Raw genomic sequence first — 22553 nt, forward strand, 5'->3', positions numbered from 1 at the left:
TTATTACTTTTGTGGGGGGAGGAAGAGTAAGAAATAACAACATTTTTATATATTTTATTATATCGATTTATAAATTTTTTTTTTCATTTTTCTTTTTCGTCTCTTTTTTTACATAAATATAGTGTCTTTTCCAACCATATCTACGATTCTCATTCCAGTATTATCTAACGAAACGTACATCCTCGTTGGAACTGGGGTTGGCCGTAGACACGTTGTTTGCAATACAAATTCACGTGTTGTCGGATGTGGGAACGAATCATTAAGTGGTGCTTTATTCAAAAAAAAAAATAAAAAAAAGGTTAAAAATTAAAAAGACATACTAAATATAAGTGATGATTAAATTTGATTACAAACCTCCAGAAGCAAATAATTCATAAACTGCTTGACGTTCGTCTCCATCTGAAACTTGTGTTTCTGGAATTTCTAATAATCTTTCTACTAAGTCATATTGTTTCGGTAACTAAAAATAAATATGAACCGATTTATTAGTAAGATCGGTTTAAAAAGGCATCTGATGGAAATGGTAATGGTGGTTTAAATACCTTTCGCAAAAGAGAAATCGCTTTACCGATAAGCATTTCGTTCCGTCTAAACGATTGTATTAATCCATCACATACAATATTTTTAGATCTTAAAAAATGTTGATTTACCGTTATGAGTTATATAATATTTAGCATGTAAATTCAAATTCAATCATGATAATTTTAATTTTTAATATTTTGTACCCTATTTCATTCCATGGAAAGTCAATCAGCTCTTGTGCCAAAGCTGCTAAGCCAGATGTTACAGGCTTAATGTTTTTGGAAACAGATCTAGAGACTAATGTGTCATACGCGATAAGGAATATAGTAGGTAAAAGTCTATGCAATTACGGGATAAATTAGTTATATTATTCAATTAACTTACACTATAATGATAAAAAAATTACTAACTCTTTAAATAGATCCTTAACCGATAATTGTTCCAAATAATGAAGTGCCTAAAGAATAAATTTACTCTTTAGAAAAAAATTAATTTTCAATTCACTAAAAAGTTCATTATTTACCTTTTCTGCTTCACGAGTATACTTGAACAATGGTTTCTGTCTTCTTGCCGGAATTCTTTTAGATGACTACGAAGAATACATGTTACTTTAATTATATATTATTTCCAATAAAGAACTTAAAACATAATAAGGATAATTACCCTCCACAATTCTTGCCAAAGATTTCCTTTCTCTTTCATTCTTGGACTAAGAGTTCCCTTGTTTGGATCTCCACTCTCGTCAGAAATCCAATCACGCGGTGAATACCATCGAACAAAGTCTTCTAATATAGCATGTGGATTTGCAGCTTTGAAGGCTTGCATATCTAGATGCAAATTATTAAATTAATCATATTATATAAATAATATATATATGTGTATGTAACTTACCAGATTTCAAGTGGACAGACTGTAATTGGGCTCTTATTTTAGTTGCATCTTCTGAAGAACCTAAATTCTCGAACAGTTCCTCTTGTTCACGTATCATATCTTCGGTCATAAATCCCATATCCTATAGAGTAAGGTTAAATTAATGTCATTATTATTTAAGCTACGATCAAAAAAAAAAAAATTTATATACCTGGGTTTCTGGTACTAGTAATGGCTCACCAGTTTTTAATAATTTAAGATTATTAAAATGGTATGAATGTCCTTCTCTCTCATTTTCATCCTTAAGTTCTTTATCAAATCTATCATCAAAGGACATTCTGCTTGCATTTTGACCCGCAAATTCAAATCCTTGATTTGAATCCATACTGGATGAATAATTAAGTTGAATAAATTGATCCGATTGTTCAGAAAATAAAGAAGTTGTTGGGGAATTAGAGTGAATATGAGACAATGAAGAAGGCGAACGACGATGTTGAGAAACCGGTCGATTTGGATTTTTCTTGTTCGGTATTCCTAAAGGAGTTGTTGTTGCTTCCTCAATTGCATCAAAGAATTCTTCTTCTTCCAATTCTCCAACACTTGCTGAATGAATATGCTAATAAAAACATTAAATCGTCACAACCAGCTCAACGAAATAAATTAAAAACAAGATTCAAGAGTTATATTTATTAACTTTCTTACATTAGGAGATTTTATTTCTTTTTCGTCCAAAGCGATAACATCAGAAGCGCTAGCACCATTTGAATTTACTGGAGGTACTAAAATCACTGAAGCTTCTGGTGTATCTTCCCCAGTTATATGATCAAATAACCGAACAAATGGATCTGAAGTCGTTTGCTTTTGTTCCATCAGAGAATTTTTACTTATTTTATTATTTAACATAAAATCAGAAGAACCTAAAGAATTACTCGATGATACTTGATTTTTTGGACTTGTGGACAGAATTGGGTTATACTTTTGATCTTGTCGAATGCGTGTAACACAACAATTAATCATGCACAATTTTTGATGAATTATATTGTACTTCATGTCTATGCCAATATTATGAGAATTGGTCATTTCAACTATAGGATCCTTCACTTTATTATCATCTATTGATAATGAACCATTTTGATTAATAACAGAGGATATATTCTCATCTTCTGACATATAAATATTCACGTCAGGTAAAGGCTCAAATCGTTCCCAATGTGAACGAATTTCTCTAATGATTTCGTTCCATAAAATTTTCAAAAATCCCAAAAATGAATCACTAGAACTATTCATACGTGAAACGGTTTCCAATAAATATTCAAGAAGATTCCATAAAAATGATTTATAAGGAACGGTTCTGACGCAAAAATGATGACCTAATGATGATGCTGATAATAAAGGAATCCCACTCAACGTGTTAATCCGTTCGGCATTACTTGGAAATGTTTTACTACTTAACGGATGGAATAGACGACGAAGAATTTCATCAATATCTACATCGTCCATATCAACGATTCCACCAACTGTCGATCTAGAGAATCGTGCCGCATCACTAGCTAAATCATCAAATTTGAATGTTCCCGGTATATCAGTAACCTGACTTTTTCTAAAAACCTTATTCCGAATCTTGCCTTTTAAATTATTTGATTTTTCAGCCAGATCATTGGCACAGTTAATGTTGAAAGAGAATATAGCATTATTCAACATGTTTGAAAGCGACGCGTGTGATTGATTTTGCTGATTTTCAGGGTAAAAGTTACATCCCAAAATCCAGATGGGAGCTCGTACGGCATCCATTTCTGAATATACGTCATTATCCAAATATGAGTCCCTCGGAGCAGAAGGAAAAAAAGCAGTGAGCAACAACGATTGAAGTTGATCATTTTGCGGACCGAAAGGTAAATTTGACGCTGAAGCAACTGTTGAAGTAAACTCCTGAGAAAATCCGGGTGGATCTTTCAACGTTCCATTTTCAAATATTGTTCCATTTCCAAACATTCCTCCATTCTGTCCTTCAAATTCTTTAAAGATATCTTCATTTATTCTACTCGAAGGAAAGTCATTATCATCAAAGTCTTTCCAATCTTGATCATCCAAATTTTGCAATTCATATGTGAATAACCCGGATACGACAATTCCAAGGTGCGGCATTTTGTCTAATTCTGGAACATCAACTTGATCTGTGTAACCGAATCCGATCAAAACGATATGTGTGTCAGATCTAGGTTGAATTTTTGTGTCGTATTTTTATAACAAGTTTCACGAATAACTTGAGAACAAATTGCATATCCAATTGATGTTTGGACGGTAATATTTGTGAAAATGAAAAATTACTAAACTAACACTTACCTAAAGGAATTTGATTTAAATCCATTTTTTCAATAAAAAATTCGGTCAAACCTGCTAAATGTGAAAAACGGGATGGAACATCACGAACATATGTAGTATTAAATCTTATCTCAACTTCACCAGCATCAATAACATTTTTCGCATATTTATTGTATAAACACATGTAACCAGCATATAAAGAATTTGCAACTTGACCAGTTGGAACATAAACTGGAAGCTTACATTTCGTATTATGAAACGCAATTGCAAATGAAGATAATAACATCTTTGTAGTATTAAGATCTAAACTTGTAAAATTTGAAATAGATCCGGATGAAAAAATATCTGTTGGCGTCAATACCAAAATATGAGTTAGACCCGTCCATCGATGAATTTTGTTTAAATTTATCGAAGTTGAGTCTAATGAAGTACTTGGTAGAGTAATAGGAAGGAATTCTGAACTAGGTAAAAATGGGTCAGGATTTGGAGGGAAAAGGGTAGTAGTAGTTGGTGGAGGTTGAAGTTCTGAAGTGGAACTTACGGAAGAAGAACGACTTGTAAATTCATTCCACCTTTTTATAGGATGATAATGATATGATAAAGTATAAGAATTATCGTCGAGAATTATTATCTCTCGTTTTACAAAAGGATCAATTCCTTCGACCGTTTTTATAGAAGGTTTGTCGCCAAGAGGGGGCAACTTTGAATCGTCAAATATTCCAAGTTGACCATCATTAACACCCCACCCATTTAAAACTTCTTCGACAGTTGTTATGAATCGCTCCCATTGTGAAGCAGCGGTATAGTCAATAAACTCAAAATGTTCGTCGTCATCAATAGGAGAATTTGGATTAGAAGCATGCATTTGTAAAAATTAAAAATGTTATAATATGAGACGACAAGAAAAAAATTTTTAGAGACATGAAAAAAATTTTTTGAAATGGAAAAAAAAAAATTTTTTAAAATTTTTTTTCGGTGTAAAAATTTTGATATTTATATTATTGATTTTCATCCAAATTTAAATGCAAACGCCCAAACAGGAAATTAATCAGGATTAACAAAAACCGCCAGTTTACTATATGTAATATACAAAATACTTATTTAGAATTAAAAACTCATAACGGGCGGGCTAGTTATTATATGTTATTATGTTGTCAGGATCGACTTTATGCATTTTACGCATTTGTTGTGTTGTGTACCACTGTACCTTATAATTTTAATTTTATTGATAAAGATAAGATACAAAAGAATTCATTGTTTAAATGTCAATCTTGTGATTTGGAATAATAACTTGAACGCAGTCCTGATTTACATTTATTTAGTTAGTTAAATTACAAAGATGATTTCCGAGGTCCCTTCACAATTAATACTGGACAATGTGCGTTGTGTTGACAGAAATCGGAAAAACTTCCTAAAAATAACCTATATAATACATATACGTATACATATATGTATAAATCAATATATTTAAAAAAGTTCAAAAGAAAATAAACCTGCGAACCTTTTCCATACTGACAAGTCTCTACTTCCCATTATAAGAACGTCAGCCTTCTCTTTTTCAGTATAATCTACGACTATATTTCGAGAATCAGCATTCGATTTTATTAATTCGACCTCACATTTAATCTAATTAATAAAAATGAAAATAAAAAAAGATAAAAATAAAAAGATTGTAAATATATATATTAACTATCCAGAGTTATTTATAGTTATTTATTTTAGTTATTCTGAATATTTTTGTACATTTGCTGTTTCTAACTTTTTAGCGAAAGGTTGCATTGCATCATTAGTCTTTTGTTCTACCTCCAAGTATAAATAAAAATCAAAAAATTAATAATTATTAAGTAGAATTATTAAGTAGTAAAATAAAAGAATATATTAATGAAATGGAATATACTTCTTTTTCCAAATTTGCGGCATATTCAGCTGCATAATTTACGTTCATTCCTAAATTAATGAATCGATCCGAAAAAAAAAGTATTAAAATATTAAAAATTGTCAAAAGATCGGGTTAATATTTTCTTTATTAGTATAAAATACGAAACTTATTCTCAAATACGTACCTAATTCAGTTACGTCGAAGTCAGAATTTAGACATAACGCTGAAATTAAATGCACTTCGTCTCGTTTAGGTATAAGGAAATTATCAACTATCCAATCTATAGTATATGAAGCCTCTTCAGAAGAAGGATCTAATGCGACAACTACTTTTCGTTGTTTTGACATTATTCAGACTGAACCGATATTAAATAATATAGGAATAAGATAATTTTTAATGTTTTTCTCAGAAAAATTAAGTTATCAAAAAGATCAACGGAAAGTCGGTACTCTAATTATAGAATCTGCGCAAATAATTGGTTGATGTAACCATCAGCTGTTCATGATTATCGTAAAAATTTTTTTGCTCAATTAAAAAAATTTCGATCTTTTTAAAGAATGGAAGTAAAATTCAGCAAAGATTCGATGTCAAAACGAGCAGAATCTGAAAAAGAAAAAGACAATGATGATAACGTGGATATTTTTTCCTCATTGACCAAGGGCGACGAAGACGAGGCGTTTGAGGAAGAAGCAGCTTTCATTTCTAAACAACTTCAAGCAAAGAATAGGAAAAAGAAAAAATCTGGCGGGTTTCAATCAATGGGTATAAATTATTTTACTCGTTTTATATACAAACAAGTTTTTTTGATCGGAAACTTTAATTTTTTTCTTGATTATATCTATAGGATTAAGTTATCCAGTATTTAAAGCAATATTGCATAAGGGTTTTAAAGTTCCAACACCTATTCAACGCAAGACAATTCCACTTATTATGGAAGGGAATGATGTTGTAGCAATGGCACGAACAGGATCTGGAAAAACTGCAGCATTTCTGATACCGATGTTAGAAAAGTTAAAAGGCCATTCTGCTAAAGTAAGCAAATTATAATAATAAAATTAATACGATGTTATAATTTTACTACAATTAATACAATTTTAGGTAGGTGCGCGTGCAATTATATTATCACCATCACGTGAACTAGCACTCCAGACACAAAAAGTTTGTAAAGAACTTGCTAAATATACCGATCTGAGATCTTGCTTAGTAGTTGGTGGTGATAATTTAGAAGATCAATTTGCGATGATTGCAGGAAATCCCGATATGTATGTAATTGTCATAATTTAAATATTGTTCAAATAAACCTATTCTAACTGTTAATGTTAGTGTTATCGCAACCCCAGGACGTCTACTTCATTTGATAATTGAAATGGACATAGAACTCAAAAGTGTTGAATATATCGTTTTTGATGAAGCTGATAGGTAGATTTTCCGAATAATATTATGTTACTTTTATTATTTTATTATTAAGTTAACCAATTTTTATGCTATTAAATTGACCACATTTTTATTTTGCAAGATTATTCGAACTGGGATTTTCAGCCCAATTGCATGAAATGTTGCATAGATTACCTCAATCAAGACAGACTATGCTTTTTTCTGCAACTTTGCCTCAGTCGCTTGTTGAATTTGCAAAAGCTGGTTTACAAGATCCAACTTTAGTAAGATTGGACGTAGATTCCAAGATTAGCGCTGATTTAGAGGTATAACTTTTGTCTTTTAACAAGATTAGCTTTTAATTGTTATCTTTTAATCCACGAATTAATCAAGAAAATTAAACGATTTAGATGGCCTTCTTTTCTGTAAAGCAATTGGAAAAGGAAGCTGCTTTGTTATATATTCTAAAAGAGATTATCAAAGTGCCACTCAATTTAAATCCCACGAGTGATGATGTCAAGTCGAAATCGAATAAAAAAAAGTCGAAAAATACTTTTAATGAATTGCATTCTCATCAAACTATAATATTTGTATCGACAAAACACCATGTTGAATATATAACAAGTCTATTGAATATAGCTGGATATCAAACTTCATATATTTATGGCTCACTTGATCAGACAGCACGAAAAATACAGATAAATAATTTCCGAACCGGTCAATCTAGTTTATTAGTTGTTACAGATGTTGCTGCTCGCGGTATAGACATTCCAATATTGGAGAATGTAATAAATTATGACTTTGTTTGTAGTAGTAAAATTTTTGTTCATAGAGTTGGTCGAACGGCAAGAGCTGGTAGGAGAGGTTGGGCATATTCATTAATAATTCCTGAAGAGGTATTTATTACAAATGAAAGATAATTAAATTTTTTTTTTCATTTTAATAAAAAATCGCAGCTTCCTTATTTACTAGATCTCCAGCTGTTTCTCGGTCGTCGTTTGATGATAGGGTCAACAGCAAGTTCACAACCAGATTATACTTCTGACATTATTATGGGCTGTTTCCCTACTGATGCATTGGACATGGATTTGGAGTGGGTTAAAGGCAAACTCACAGAAGTGAGTAATATTGAAGCGCTTAATAACGTTGCAAAGAATGGTTATAAGCAATATTGCAAATCCAGATTGTCAGCATCTTCGGAAAGTTATAAAAGAGCCAAGGAGATTATGGCATCAGAGAACTATACCGATGTGCATTTTCTTTTTGGTTAGTATCGATCCTCATTTTTTTTAAATTATTTACTTTTTTTTTCCCCTCTATAATTTAACATTAATCCACTTTTTTCTTTGATTTTCAGCTGACAAGATTGATGAAAAAGAAAAGGACCGACAAAATTTAATTAGTTCGATTTCTAGTTTCAGGCCGCATGAGGTGAATAAATTTATTTATTTATTTCAATTTAAATGAGTAACTGTTTTAACGGATATTTAACATTAATTATTTTGTTATAGACTGTATTTGAAATCGGGAATCGAGGAAACAAGAAAACAGCGCAATTTATGAGACAACGGCGAGAAAATGTTTCAAAATTAATTGAAGCGCATAAGCCTATCCCAAATAAAACATTGAACGAGAATGCAAATTCTATTGAATTATCCAATTCGGATGATGAAAAAAAAGATGTAAGAATTCATCTCAAATTGGTTTCGTTTTTAAATAACAATATTATATAATATATACTTATATCATTTTTTAATAGGAAACCGTTATTAAAGATTCCAAAAAGAGGAAATCCAATAATGATAATTTCGGAATTTGTACGTATTATGCATTGTATGCTTTGGTAAATTCGTCTTCTCTAATTTGATAAGTTTATAAAGAACTAATATCTGCTTTATGATGTAGCCAAAAAACAAAAGAATGATCGATTCCGTGATGATGAATTCTATATTCCCCATTTTCAAAAAGATGCAAATACTGAAAAAGGGTAAACCAATTATTTTTTTTTTTAAAAAAAAGTTGTTGAATTTTTAGATTGCACTTGAATAAGAATATACTCGTTTTGATTGTAGATATTCTGTAAATCAAGGCGTGTCATTTGCTCAAGAATCCAAGAAAGCTTTAATAGAAACTCAAGCCGATGAACATATTCCACAAAATAATAAAGCTAAAGCTTTGAGATGGGACAGTAAAAAGAAAAATTTTGTGAGAGGAAATAATATAGGGTCAGATAATAAAAAACTTATTACCACTGAAAGTGGAATTAAAATTCCCGCTACATATAAGAGTGGAAGGTAAATTTTAATTCAAACAGATTTAGATTCTTAACTCGATTCTAAAAGTAATAATATATATTTTTCATTTTAGATTTAAAGAGTGGCAACAACAAAATAAACTTCAAATCCCACGTATGGGAGAAAAGGAACTTCCTAATATAAATATAAATGTGAAACAATTTCGACATAATAAAATTACAGCACCTAAACCTTTGGATCCTTTATCTAAAGATTATGAAAAGAAGCTCAAGAAAACATCAAAAGCTGGTGATCCGAATGATCAGGAAAAGAATTATAATTTATCAATTAAAAAGAAATTTAATAATGAATTAAAAACGGCAGATCAAATTTATAAACAGAGAAAATTAAAAGAAAAACGAAAGGCAAAAAATGGTAGAGTCAGCCGTAAAAAGAAATCCAAGAAATAAATATTATTATTTAATTTTATATCATTAATAAAAAACACTAAATTATGCATATAGATACAATATATTTGACATAATTTATAGTGATGAAAAAGAATCTAGTGGAAAGTGTAATAACTGGAGTTCAGTTTGAAATGATTTTAATTGATTGTAAGAATCAGGTTGATATTAGATTCAGTATATTAATTTGATCAAAGTGATCTTTGATCTAGCGTTACGGCTCATAAAACTAATGAATAAGCATCGATAAGAAAAATCTATTAAAATATAAATATAAATCATCCATGATTTTTTACAGTTAATAAAATTACTAAATGATCAGGTTTTTACTATACTTAAGAACAAAATAGCAATTATTTAATAAATGATTATGTTGTTTTATACAAAGTATAAAATATTGATTCTATGCATAATACACATTGTTTATCTAAATCTTGAAGATAGAGATTTGTTAACAAACTGATTTCTTTGATTTGACAAAGAAGAGATCACAGCGAGCGCATCTAAACAATGAGAGCAGGAAAGACATCAGATATTGGATCAATTAAATCATATAACTTAGATCGATCTTTTGAGTTGGAAGAAGCCTGACACATGAAACCCGCTTATTATATTATTAGATAGTAATGCCACCGAAAAAAATATAAATAAATAAATATATGTATTCGATTGGAATTATATATTGAAAAAATTTTCATAAAACTTATTTCAAATAATTCGAGTGTCTCAATTCGACTTTACATGTCACTATCAGTCACTGGACATAGATTCAATATCACTCATTGACATTGTTAAAGCCGTAAATAATACAGTAAATGAGAGAAAAGAAAAACAAGGAGAGCTTATAAGCTTATTAAAACACGTAAATGACGTGATCGTAGATAAAAGATCACAAATATCCGACAAATAAATTTTATAAAATTATAATCCCCATGCACACAAAAAAAATTATGCTGGGGGTGCATAAAATGCATCACGCAGTATTCACTTGTTCTTTGAATATGCAGACGGTGGAACACTAAGATATTATTTAAGAAACAATACTAGTATTGGATGGAAGAACCAATTAAGGTTGCAAGTGTTATTTTATGGTTACATTGATGATAAAGGAATCGTACATGGGTTCTTATAAGTACAGTATGTTCGTAATGTTTTATTCACCATAATGCGTAACTAACGCCTTCTTTTTTTAGCATCCCAATAATACTGTATCTTTAATACGTAAGAATGAAATAAAATTAGCAGACTTTGGTCGTTCATGTGATCATGTCTAAAAGGGTCGGATTGTAATACTGAAGTATGGGGTTTGATTTCTTATGTGGATCCTAAAATGATCGATCAAAATCTGATATATATAGTTTGGGTGTCTTATTCTGGGAGTTAACAAATCGTAAATCGCCTTTTGACGGTCTTGATGATGATCATATTACGTTAAAAATACGAGAGAAGAACGAATATTAAATTTATTGGGCTTTATCAAAGTAAATGCAAAATTAATTCGGAGTAATAATTCCTTTTGATCTAGTGCAATCTTTATTTTTTTTTGTTGTTTTTTCAATCTAATTTCAATCTATTTGAATAGAATGTTGGGAAGAACTGGATAAACGACCAAAATTTTCCCAAGTAAATATCAGCACTTAATAGTATTGATCCTGAAAACAATAAGGCATCTACTGTTCCTTATTCTAAAGGAAGCGAAGAAAGTAATTCCTGTCAAATTGATTTAGTTGATTTAAATAAGCTTTGTCAAAAATTTAGATTAGATTTTTAGTTATTCTTATCTATTTTTTCCACTCAAATAGAAGATTTATTTTACGCGAATATTTAAAATAAATTATAGGTTTATTTCTTTTACAAAAATTGCGTAACAATAGACAAAATTTAATGTCAAGTGATGATATTTGTTTTTTATGGCGTAAACTTAAAAAAATGATGCCCGATGTTGCATAGCAGCGTAGTATAATTATTTTTTACTAAGTGCTTGTAGTGAGAGGTTTAAAGTATCATATACAGAACGTATCAATATATTTTAATGACCTCTACATACAAGTTGGGATTCTTCAGATTCCGAATATTTTACGCATGAGCAACGAATTTCATCTTAAAATTTGATAGTTTGAGTCAAAAAGTACGTATACACTGATAGACACGACATAAAACAAGCGTAGACGAAAATATATTGCTAGCATATATAAATATAATATTCTACGTGTTTGGACTTTAGAGTAACAAAAATTAATTATTCAATAGCTTTCCAATGAACAAGCTCTTCGTGTGGTTTAACGCATAATAATTTCATGAGATTCACAATTGCCCGCTGATGTTGGATTAATCCATTTTTGCTCCAAATCTAGGACAGAATTACATATTTCTACTATGTCCTCTACAAAATAAGTTATTCAAAGTGTAATTGCGTCATTTTTTCAGTTCTGAGTCTTGTTAGTCTATGTGAAAAAGAGTTTATTTCTAACACTTTTCAACGTTAATTTTCATAGCGTGTGCTTTACGTTTTAGCGCCCTTCAAGTGATTTATATTCGAATTACAAAGATGATGTCGGTCAAACGAGTGCATGAATAGATCTGGTGTATCACGTGACTCAGGGTCTTTCAACCTTGATGGTTCCTCGCATGTTTTACTCTTAGGCTTCTCAGCTGGTGCTGGGACTTAATATTGGAAAAATACGGTAATTTATATAAATTATTTTGGTCCCTTCGGCAGATTATTAAATTTATTCTGATTTTCTGATTTATTGGATAGTTCTAAAAATTATAATGTAAAATACCCGCGGAAGTAGTAATGATATAATTTTTTCTTTATAACCATTTATATACCATTTACAGAGGGTGATCAAAATTATCCGGCCAGTTTATTTTGCTAAAATTTTGTTGATCATGATGTGTTAATGTAATATAAATAAGATATAATTTTGTATTTATAATCACAATAAACAAATTCCAATGCTTCATATTTTTCGAAAATATGAAGTCACCCTATTGTATGAATTTTATAAATTTTACAATTTTGTGTAAACAAACTTAAAAATATTAAAAATATCATAATTTCGCCAATATCGATCTGATCGACCTGTGCTTACCGCCATTCGAATCGTCTCAATGAGACGGATCAAAAGAGCTATAAATCGTAAAATTTTAACCACAGGATCAGAAAATATCGCAGATGACATTTAGGCTTTTAGAGCGTAATCATGTGATGAATATCGATCCTACAAACATTAAATTATTACCATTCAAATCCTCTCAATGAGACGAATCTGATGAACCAAAAATTTCAAAATTTCAATCACTAGATCTCAAAATAACCTTAACATACAATTTTAAATTTTAAAATTCGCGAATTTCGCAAACTTGAAAAATTTATAATTTACATAGTATTACATTTGCATAATACCTGTAATTAATATGTAATATAATGGCATAATACTTTTTCAACATTATGCTTGCATACCTTATTAAATTTTCTGATAAAACTACTTGAAACGTACTATGTTAAAGTTGCATTGAAAGGTATTCCTCCAGAATATTATAAAAAATCTATCAATAGCATATTTCTGTGAATTGGGGAGTTATTTTTGCAAATGGAGATAGAATTTATTATTAAAATTTTATCTGAATTAGTAAACAAAGACATAATGAATTTGTTTAACTTAAATTTTTATTATTGCTATATTATATATATATAAATTTTTTCAACTTGAAAAGTGGCCGGATAATTCTGATCGCCCTCTGTATATATTTATCAGTACATTTTTTTACTTTCTCGCACAATTCAGGTGTTTGATTAAACTATGGGACAAGTTTCTTTGAAAAATATTGCTATCACGAACATCGAGTTTATTGTTGTTAGATCAAATAAAAGCATAAGATAACATAACATATTCTTGCATATAAAGACATCGTTATATGCATCACGTATAAAAAAAGGAACGTTAATTTCTTTCTTGTTCTATGAAATGTAAATAGTAGTAATTCAACAGATTTTCTTGTGATCACACTAGTGTACAGGCATTACATGACAATAAACAGAATAAATAAACCTATATACGGTAAATAGGTTAACTCCTTAATCAAAATGATAAAGAATTATTAATTAACAAACCAGTTCATGCTTTGAACTTCGAAAATTAGAACTATCTAGTTGTATTGTTCGTATTGCAGAAAGTTTATTTTTATTAATTATTTTTGCCAATTATAGTTTTACGTGTTTAAAATTTGATAATCGTATCAATGAAAATTTTGCTTCGTAATTAAATTAATATCTGGAATTATTACGAAAACAAATTTATTACCATATATTGTATATTATACTTGTATTTTCTTGATCTTATCAACATTTCACATCAGTTATCTTTAAAACTATTAACCAAAAGGCTTAGTTAATATGTCGCGGAATTTTGCGATAGGATATCTATAATCTTGATTATTATATATAAATACGTCTTTGAGACCTAATACCAAGAAATTTATCAAATAAAATAAAAAAAATGGAAAAAAATATTTGCGTTTTATTATCAATGCTCGCACTCACATTTTTTACCTTGCAAGTATTGGCGCAAACTATTACATGTAATTCGCCAGCCACTGTCACTTCACAACCTATAGCGACTGTAAGCGTTTATGATCCAGATTGTCTTACAATATCTAAGAAACAAACAGTTGTTTGGTGTATGTTTGTTGTTATCATTTTACGCAATAATTTTTAAAAGAAATTCATTTTAAACAACATTTCTTTTTTTTTTATTTTTTTTTTAAAAAAAAATAAAAGAATGGCAAGTAAATCATACTCATACAATGATGGACCTTTCGGAAGTTGTGATAACGTTGATAATCGTGAGTTACATTTTATTTATTTATTTTTCATAATATTTTCGATATTAAAAATTTTTTTCTTCTTTTTTAAAGCGGAAATTAATCTGAGAGGTAATAAAGAGGGACAAATTCTTCCTAAAACGCCACACACTCTTTTAGGTAGTGAACTCTTTTTCAAATGTAACATAGATGCCCTTCCTCTTTTTTTTTTAATTTAGTAAATATAAATAATTAAATGCTAAAAGAAATGAACTTTTGATATTTTTAGTTGTGATAATGGCATGTTTGCAAAAATCGTGGTCAATTAATAATATGGAACGTAATTTTTTTGATATTTGTATTTTTTTTTATCTCATTTCGTTGTAGAATTTTTTTATGGGTTATTTTAAGGGTTCAGTAAACTTGTTATTTTAGTAAATCTCTTCCTGTAAATAATTGTTTTATAAAGTTCCAAATCTTTATTAAATTTTAGTTAATTAGCATAAATACAGTATGTAAAAAGTTAATCAGGTATTTAAGTTTGCTTATATACAAAACCCATTTACGAATTAATGACTGTATTATTATTTGTATTATTATTTATCTCGGTGGAAAGTAACCTGAATCGGTTAGATAAACAGCTCATTTTGATTATAGTTCTAAATTGAAATTTGAAATTTGAAATTATAACTTCCTCCGATTATAACTAAACATATAAAAATGATTGTCAATTTTAATTTTTCGAATAATATTAGATTCAAGTTATTACGTTAATTGGCTAGAAAAATCAATCTCCGATAATTATATAAAATGTTATACTTCTAAAATTATAGATCGGATAGGAAATGGTTCATTTGGTAGTGTTTATCGTACTAATTGGAAAGGAACGAATAATGTTTTGGCTTTAAAATCTTTTAATAATTCAAGCATTTTAATAATTCAAGCATCGACTCTTTTAAGGAAGTTGTTAATGAAGTATAAAATTTTACAATTATTTTTTTTTTAAAAAAAAAAGTTAATATCTATATTCTTTTATTTATTTATTTTTTTCTATATCATAGTTAAAATTATATATAAGATGTTAATTTTCATGAAAATATTATAAAATTTTGTGGAATTACAAAGACAAAAATCGGTAAGAATAAAAGTATATCAATATATTATATTTATTTATTATAAATTGAATTTTTAATATTTAAATTTAAATTTAAATTTTTTTTTTTTTGCTTCAGATCAAACGAGCGGTTATATTCTGGTCTTAGAATATGCTAATAGTGGTACATTAAAAACTTATTTAAGGAGCATTTTATGGGATGATAAACTTGAATTAGAATTACAGTTTTCAAATGCTATATTATGTTTGCATGAAAGTGATATTATTCATCGTGATCTGGTAAATATTTTTTTTTTAAATCGTGAATAATATATCTGATATATATATTTTAAAAAATTTAGATTAATGATTTGTATTAATTTTTGATTTAAATTGCTGAAACATCATCAAGTATCACATCAAAAATGTTTGGTGTAATACCTTTAATATATTGATCCAAAATGTTTCAATAATCAAATATAATATTAATGATCAAAGTAAAAATTATGTATTAAATAAAAAAATCTGATATATATAGCATTGGAGTTATTATGTGGCAGATTTCAAGTGGGCGTCGACCATTCTATGACGAAGGTATAAAATATGATACAAGTTTAATGTTAGCTATACAAAAAAGGTGATAGAGAAAAAATTATTGATGATACTCCTATTGATTATAGTTACTTGTATACAAGTAAGTTAACATATATTTTTGTAAATATTTTTATTTCAAAATTAATTATTTTTAATTAGAATGTTGGAAAGGTGAACCTAATGAACGTCCAGATATACGAGAAGTTGTTTCAAAACTTTCAAACAATTTCTTTTAAACGAGATGATACATCATTTATTGATACTAACGAAGAGAATGTAACGACAATGGAAATTAGCAAAGAATTTTCAGATATGAATCAAGATTTATTGATAGATAATATACCAAATATGATTGGACCTAAAAGTACTAGTTCATGTTTACAAACTTATAAACTATTTCTTTCAATATAATGGAACATGAAAATCACCTGTCAGTTAACGTCCTTTCGGCGAAATACCCCTTCGGTGAAATATCCCTTCGGAGAAATGGCCTCGGCGAAATGGTTTTAGATGGAATCGGCGAAATACCCTTATACTTCATCAACGGACTCATTTGAGTCAGCAGTCAACAATATTAATAATTCATTTATTAATAATTTAACTGTTAATTCAAATAATAATTAAGAAACATGATAAAGGTACTACTTTTGATATCATACAAAAACTTTGTTAATCAACAAATGTTACAATTGAATCGAAATATAGATAAACTAGTAAAAGATTTCATAAAAAATCAATATAAAGTAGACTGGGAAGGTAGACTTGGTTGTATACAATTAATACAAAACCTCCTAGTGAAAGACTGATAATGTTAATTAGTAAATTTGAACGCAAAGAATTTTTCAATCACAAATTTAGTGCAAATGATTTATTTAATCGGTTGTATAATGTTTCACATCGAAAGTCTCCACCAACTTGTTTTATACTTCTTAAGACTGTCTTGGGATTAATAGCAAAAGATGAAGATATTAAAGTTGTTGGAATGTTGCAAAGTGTATTGGCTGCAGCTATCTTGAGAGCAGCAGATCGATATGAATTCATGAATCTGTGTTTAGAAGTCAGACAACTTTACGATACAAATATTATAGCATCACTTGATGCATACACGCGACCGGATATACCATCATACAATCAATAAATGAAAATTTTTATCAACGACTAATTTCTTCGTTAAGTTTCGTTCATACTTATTTTCTAGATATATAGTATTATTTATTAGAAAATGAGATATATATCTTTAAACAGCAAAATTCGTAGTTTATACAGTAAATTAAATAATTCATTTCATATAAAATCATAGTAAAATATAGTAATGTAATCTAAAACGATAAAGAATAAATCATTTATTTTATTATTTACTTTTGAAACAAGTTCTCTTATACTTTAACTTATAAATTCCGATAATTAATAATTATCATTTTCGTTATTTATTAAAAGTAAAATAAATCTTGAAGCAGACTTTCAACTGCAAATACGTAATTACTATACTCAATCAACTCAATCAAGGGTCAATACGCGTTTTTTTTAAAAAATATTTTATTATGTTAAAAACCTTTCAAATGTAATTCTGCACTAAAAATGTCCGAAATTCACGAAATTCAAAAACGTTAACCGGGTTATACTTAGGGGTTGGAATCGATTAATCGAAAATCGACAAACCATCCATAGTAAAATCGATTCTCGAGAATCGATTCTCAGCAATTTTTTACATATAAGTTAACCTGACTCCAAAGTAATTTTTCATGCCGGCCAATTGCTGATTATTTTTGCTGAAATTAGAAACTGATTCAAAGTCAGATTGGTCGTCTATAAGAGAAATCTTGAAAAGATTCGATTTTCGATTCCAATCCCTAGTTAATACTACTGTAACATTTATATGCAAATTATTTTTCAAGTTTTTAGATAAATCAACATTGTTAAATTATCATCACAGTTATTAGCAAATCGAAATTCACATGACTATCTCGTGTTATAAGATTACGCAACATATTGTGTTTAAACAAACACTTTTTTTTACGTTTAATATAACGTAATTATGATAGCAGATACTCGTGCATATTTATTTTATCATATTCGGATTCTTTATATTATAAATGTTGTAAAATAGAAAAAAATTTTTTACGATAATTTACGATAAATTTATATTAATTTTTAGTATTAAAAAAAGTGAATTTCACTTTAATTCTATTAAACCCCACACCTTTTATTTATTGTATAAAAAAAAACTAATTCTAATACAGATTTGTCTGTAAATAAAAAAGGTATTTCATTATTTTCGCATTTTTAAATATATACTATATATTTAAATTTAAAGACAAGAAAAATAAAAATTCATTACAGTAATAATTAACTATTCTATAATTAACTATTTTGTCTATTCATATTTTTGTTATATAATATGTATATTTATATATATTATGCAAATACTGGAGGACCTTCTTTGCATTTGTTGACTTGGTCTTCACAATCTTGACCACTGAAGCTTTTATCACCACCATTGAATTTGTTGAAGCATAGATTTTTTTGAACATCACATTGACGGCTATGTGCAGCATCCAAATTACCATTAAACCCATTTCCATTAACAATGAAATCATCATTTTTCTTTTCGATCTTTGGCATTTTAACTCCCCCAACAGGATCTGTCTCTGCAACATTGGTTCCAGGATCTTCTTTTTCTGGGTCCTCTTTTTCTGGGTCTTCTTTTTCAGGATCTTCTTTTTCAGGATCTTCTTTTTCAGGATCTTCTTTTTCTGGGTCTTCTTTTTCAGGATCTTCTTTTTCAGGATCTTCTTTTTCTGGGTCTTCTTTTTCAGGATCTTCTTTTTCAGGATCTTCTTTTTCAGGATCTTCTTTTTCTGGGTCTTCTTTTTCAGGATCTTCTTTTTCTGGGTCTTCTTTTTCAGGATCTTCTTTTTCTGGGTCTTCTTTTTCAGGATCTTCTTTTTCAGGATCTTCTTTTTCTGGGTCTTCTTTTTCAGGATCTTCTTTTTCAGGATCTTCTTTTTCTGGGTCTTCTTTTTCTGGGTCTTCTTTTTCTGGGTCTTCTTTTTCTGGATCTTCTACTTCTTTAGGGTCTTCTACTTTACCGGTTGGATCTTGAGCTTGAGTTAATCCTTCAAGTTCTTTATTCCTTGGTTTTTTATCACAAAGCTCAGATGGTTGGCCTGCCTTAGGAGTATTTCGTTCAAGTTGACGATATGTTTTTGCGACTGCAATAAATTGATCCAATTTTTTACCTCCAAATTCTTTACCAAGGTCAATTATTTCATCTGCTCTATCTTGTTGATCGCAAGCTGGAGCCTTTGCTAAGAGAGCCCTTACCATAGCACCTGATAAATTACCAGCTTGTGCTTCTTTATCAGAACCTTGAGCTAAATCTTTTACTTCTTGAAAAGTAGCGTCAGCTTCAGGAGTATGTTCTACACCAAAACGTCTTTTATCAAAATTCATAGGAGCAGCTTGAGAAATGATAACAAATGACAAACAAATCGGAAGAACTAATGATAACTTCATGATTGCTTGATTAATTGATTAAAAAGAATGAAAATGGTTGAGATTTTAAGTAGAGGAAATTAATTAGAATTTAATAATAATCTAATAATATAAAGGATTGTGAGAGCACAGCTCTAAATATGTTATATATATTGAATATATATTTTATTTTTGTTAAGATGAGGATGAGTGTATTTGATGATAAAATCTTGGGATTATTTATATCTTTCGAAAAAGTATATTTTTTTTTTTTAATTAATTAATTTGTTTCACGCTAAATTTGATCTACAATAAAATTTATTGTGCAATTAAACTTTGCTCCATCCATTTTGATTTCCGAAATGCGAATAATTTAATCTGGCATAACATTGTAATTAAACCATTAAGTTTAAAATTTTGTTTTTCTTAACATTAATTATAATAAAATTCTTTATTCCACATTTTTTTTTCCCCCTCGCATCAATTAGAAAGAATTTGGAAAAAAAAAAAATATTCAAAAATATTTCATGTCCTGAACTATTTTGTATATATCAAATAATAAAATAAAATACAATAATCAAATTCATAAAGTATTATTTTCTTTATTGAAAGGAATAATAATATAAAATATACAAAGAAAAAATTTAATATTATTCTGATCATGTGTTTTAACTTTGTACTTTTCTTTTTTTTTTCTTTGAACATCATGAAATGCGTAATTCTTTTATCGAATTCTTTAATTAATGTGGGATTACGGGATTAGAGGAGGGTTTTGGGAATTTCTTTTTTTCTTTCTTTTTTTCATAATGCAACATTACTATTATTAAAAGAACCTCCTTTGTATCATAATATGCAAACTATATAATGATCAATTTTGTAAATCCTAATTAATTAAAATATATTCTTTAAAATATATGTATCACTTTATAAAACAATGTCAAAAAAAATTATTATCTGATTTTTTTTTTATTATTGGCCTGTAAAATAAATTATCAAATGTTAACTAAAAATTTTTAATTCGAAAGAAAATTTTTTTTATCGTTAAAAGAAATCTTTTTTTTTTTATTAAAAAAAAATTAATTGAACATTAATTGAGCATTAATTAGTGCATTTTTTTTTCTTTTTCATTTTCTCTTTTTTTTTTAAAAAAAAAACAATTCGAAGTTAAAAAAAAACAACTATTACATAATATAAATAATATTAACTTTATTAAGTCTCGTAGTCTCATAACACTTACTTAAACTGGTTATTATTTAAAATATGTTTTGTCAACATTCAAATTAGTGTATTACCTTATTTAGAGTTCACCTTCACCCATTCTTCCAAAAAAGGCTTTTATTCCGAGTGGGGAGTAGATAAAAGAGTTGATTAACTAATCAAGATTTCATCGACTTGATAGATGAAGTATGGATAAAAATTAACTAAATATAGTTAATACAATATATTTTGAAACAGTTGAAAATTATCGGGATAACATTTCTATTCATTGTTTCGTTGTTATATTCTTTCGGGTAAAAAGTTTATCCGATTTCTGTACATCTTACGGGAGAAGATATTGACCTAATTTGGTATTATAATATAATTGTACAGGTATTACGGTATTACAGGTACTACAGGTACTACAGGTACTACACGTGATGTCATGGTAATCACTTATTGCAGAATTTTTCAGAATTTTTCAGAATTTTTCGTTAATGAATACATACTTAATATATTATATTGTAAATATCAAATTTGATAAAATACTTTTCGGATTGAATGAAATGAATTCGAAATATATATATTATTTTTATTTTTAGAGATTTCAGCATATTTTAACGTATTTTAATTTTTTAACATAAGTATTTTTAACGTTAATTAAAATTTATTAATAGATCGTCTTCGAGAATCATGTAAATTTTTTTAAACAATTGGACAATTTGATATTCTACTTATTCTACTTATTCTACTTACTGTGCTGACAAGGAGTATTTTAGGATATGATTTTTCACATCTAGAAATTTCAGAAATGCAATTATATAATTATATAATTATATAATATAATTATTACTACCTAAATCAGGAAGATGCTGATTATATAATAAGTAAATTACTTCACAGAATTAAATACGTAATATCCGATCGAATGTTCACGTGTAATGATCTATGAATGTATCTAACATCATTTTTCTGTATTTCATTATTTATTTTTACATAATCATAATCCCTTTTTTTCTACGCATATTAGAATGAGTAATTTAACAAGCATTAATGATTTAATATGATTTAATATGATTTAAATGATTTAAATGATTTAATATGGTTTAATATGATTTAATATGATTAAAGTAAAAGGATAATAATTTCATCCGAATGGTTGAATTAATTTTTTCTTTTCAGAAGAGAAAAATAATTTAACGAATTATTATTGAATTATGATAGGACTTTGATTTTTTTTACTTAATAATGATAATTTTTTTGATCCAGTTAACTCCTTTTTTATGATCATTTTCTTATAATATTTAATTCTTATTTGATCGATCAAAGATAATATGAATCTTTCTTAATAAAAATCATTTTTATTTTTTTTTCGTTATGCATAATTTAAAGGCAATCAGGAGAATGAATTAAGGTAACACCACTTTACATATATTTTACATCTATTAAATAATTAATTACAACATAATTATTATTTTTGCTAATCCAAAAAAAGTTTAATGCCTTCTGTACATCAAGGATAAATTTGAATTTAATAATAAAAAATTTATTTTTTTGTAATACGATCATGCATCATAAACATTTTTTTTTTTTGGCATTTGAACTTATAAAAAATTTTGCCAGCTAATTTTTTTAAAAAATACTATTTAACCATAATTATATCTACAATATATTTTAATTTCTTCATTCATTAAAAAAAATTAAAAAATTTTACAAATAGA

General features: G+C 28.0%; 6 protein-coding genes across 6 annotated transcripts; 3 read left to right on the forward strand and 3 right to left on the reverse strand.

Annotated features, from left to right (window-relative positions):
• Positions 1 to 7: 7 nt before the first annotated feature.
• On the reverse strand, positions 8 to 4579 carry OCT59_002052 (uncharacterized protein; the record flags this gene model as incomplete). Its single annotated transcript, XM_025332281.2, has 11 exons — positions 8 to 269; positions 355 to 460; positions 543 to 630; positions 726 to 860; positions 933 to 979; positions 1046 to 1111; positions 1186 to 1349; positions 1414 to 1534; positions 1604 to 2008; positions 2095 to 3566; positions 3736 to 4579. The coding sequence occupies 11 exons, from the start codon at positions 4577 to 4579 to the stop codon at positions 109 to 111; spliced, it is 3609 nt and encodes a 1202-aa protein (XP_025174198.1). The 3' UTR covers positions 8 to 108.
• Positions 4580 to 4910: 331 nt separating this feature from the next.
• On the reverse strand, positions 4911 to 6017 carry OCT59_002053 (uncharacterized protein). The gene is made up of 5 exons (XM_025319267.2): positions 5778 to 6017; positions 5612 to 5661; positions 5458 to 5517; positions 5216 to 5340; positions 4911 to 5136 (listed from the first exon to the last, which is right to left on the reverse strand). Exons 1-5 carry the CDS (start codon positions 5938 to 5940, stop codon positions 5046 to 5048), a joined length of 489 nt encoding a protein of 162 aa, XP_025174200.1. The 5' UTR covers positions 5941 to 6017; the 3' UTR covers positions 4911 to 5045.
• A 133-nt stretch (positions 6018 to 6150) lies between these two features.
• Positions 6151 to 9671, forward strand: OCT59_002054 (uncharacterized protein; the record flags this gene model as incomplete). The annotated part of the gene is made up of 13 exons (XM_025319268.2): positions 6151 to 6355; positions 6438 to 6625; positions 6692 to 6855; positions 6917 to 7012; positions 7110 to 7293; positions 7378 to 7863; positions 7924 to 8233; positions 8325 to 8398; positions 8479 to 8649; positions 8727 to 8784; positions 8873 to 8954; positions 9040 to 9261; positions 9335 to 9671. 13 exons carry the CDS (start codon positions 6151 to 6153, stop codon positions 9669 to 9671), a joined length of 2577 nt encoding a protein of 858 aa, XP_025174201.1.
• Positions 9672 to 16118: 6447 nt separating this feature from the next.
• OCT59_002055 (uncharacterized protein) lies at positions 16119 to 16572 on the forward strand (the record flags this gene model as incomplete). The annotated part of the gene is made up of 3 exons (XM_066144228.1): positions 16119 to 16161; positions 16248 to 16261; positions 16321 to 16572. 3 exons carry the CDS (start codon positions 16119 to 16121, stop codon positions 16570 to 16572), a joined length of 309 nt encoding a protein of 102 aa, XP_065995409.1.
• Positions 16573 to 16969: 397 nt separating this feature from the next.
• Positions 16970 to 17299, forward strand: OCT59_002056 (uncharacterized protein; the record flags this gene model as incomplete). The annotated part of the gene is made up of 1 exon (XM_066144229.1): positions 16970 to 17299. The coding sequence occupies one exon, from the start codon at positions 16970 to 16972 to the stop codon at positions 17297 to 17299; it is 330 nt and encodes a 109-aa protein (XP_065995410.1).
• A 1277-nt stretch (positions 17300 to 18576) lies between these two features.
• On the reverse strand, positions 18577 to 19677 carry OCT59_002057 (uncharacterized protein; the record flags this gene model as incomplete). The annotated part of the gene is made up of 2 exons (XM_066144230.1): positions 18577 to 19328; positions 19401 to 19677. 2 exons carry the CDS (start codon positions 19675 to 19677, stop codon positions 18577 to 18579), a joined length of 1029 nt encoding a protein of 342 aa, XP_065995411.1.
• Between the last annotated feature and the right edge of the window lie 2876 nt (positions 19678 to 22553).

The sequence above is a fragment of the Rhizophagus irregularis genome, chromosome 10 (genome assembly GCF_026210795.1).
Source record: "Rhizophagus irregularis chromosome 10, complete sequence".
In the NCBI taxonomy this organism is placed as follows: Eukaryota; Fungi; Glomeromycota; class Glomeromycetes; order Glomerales; family Glomeraceae; genus Rhizophagus; species Rhizophagus irregularis.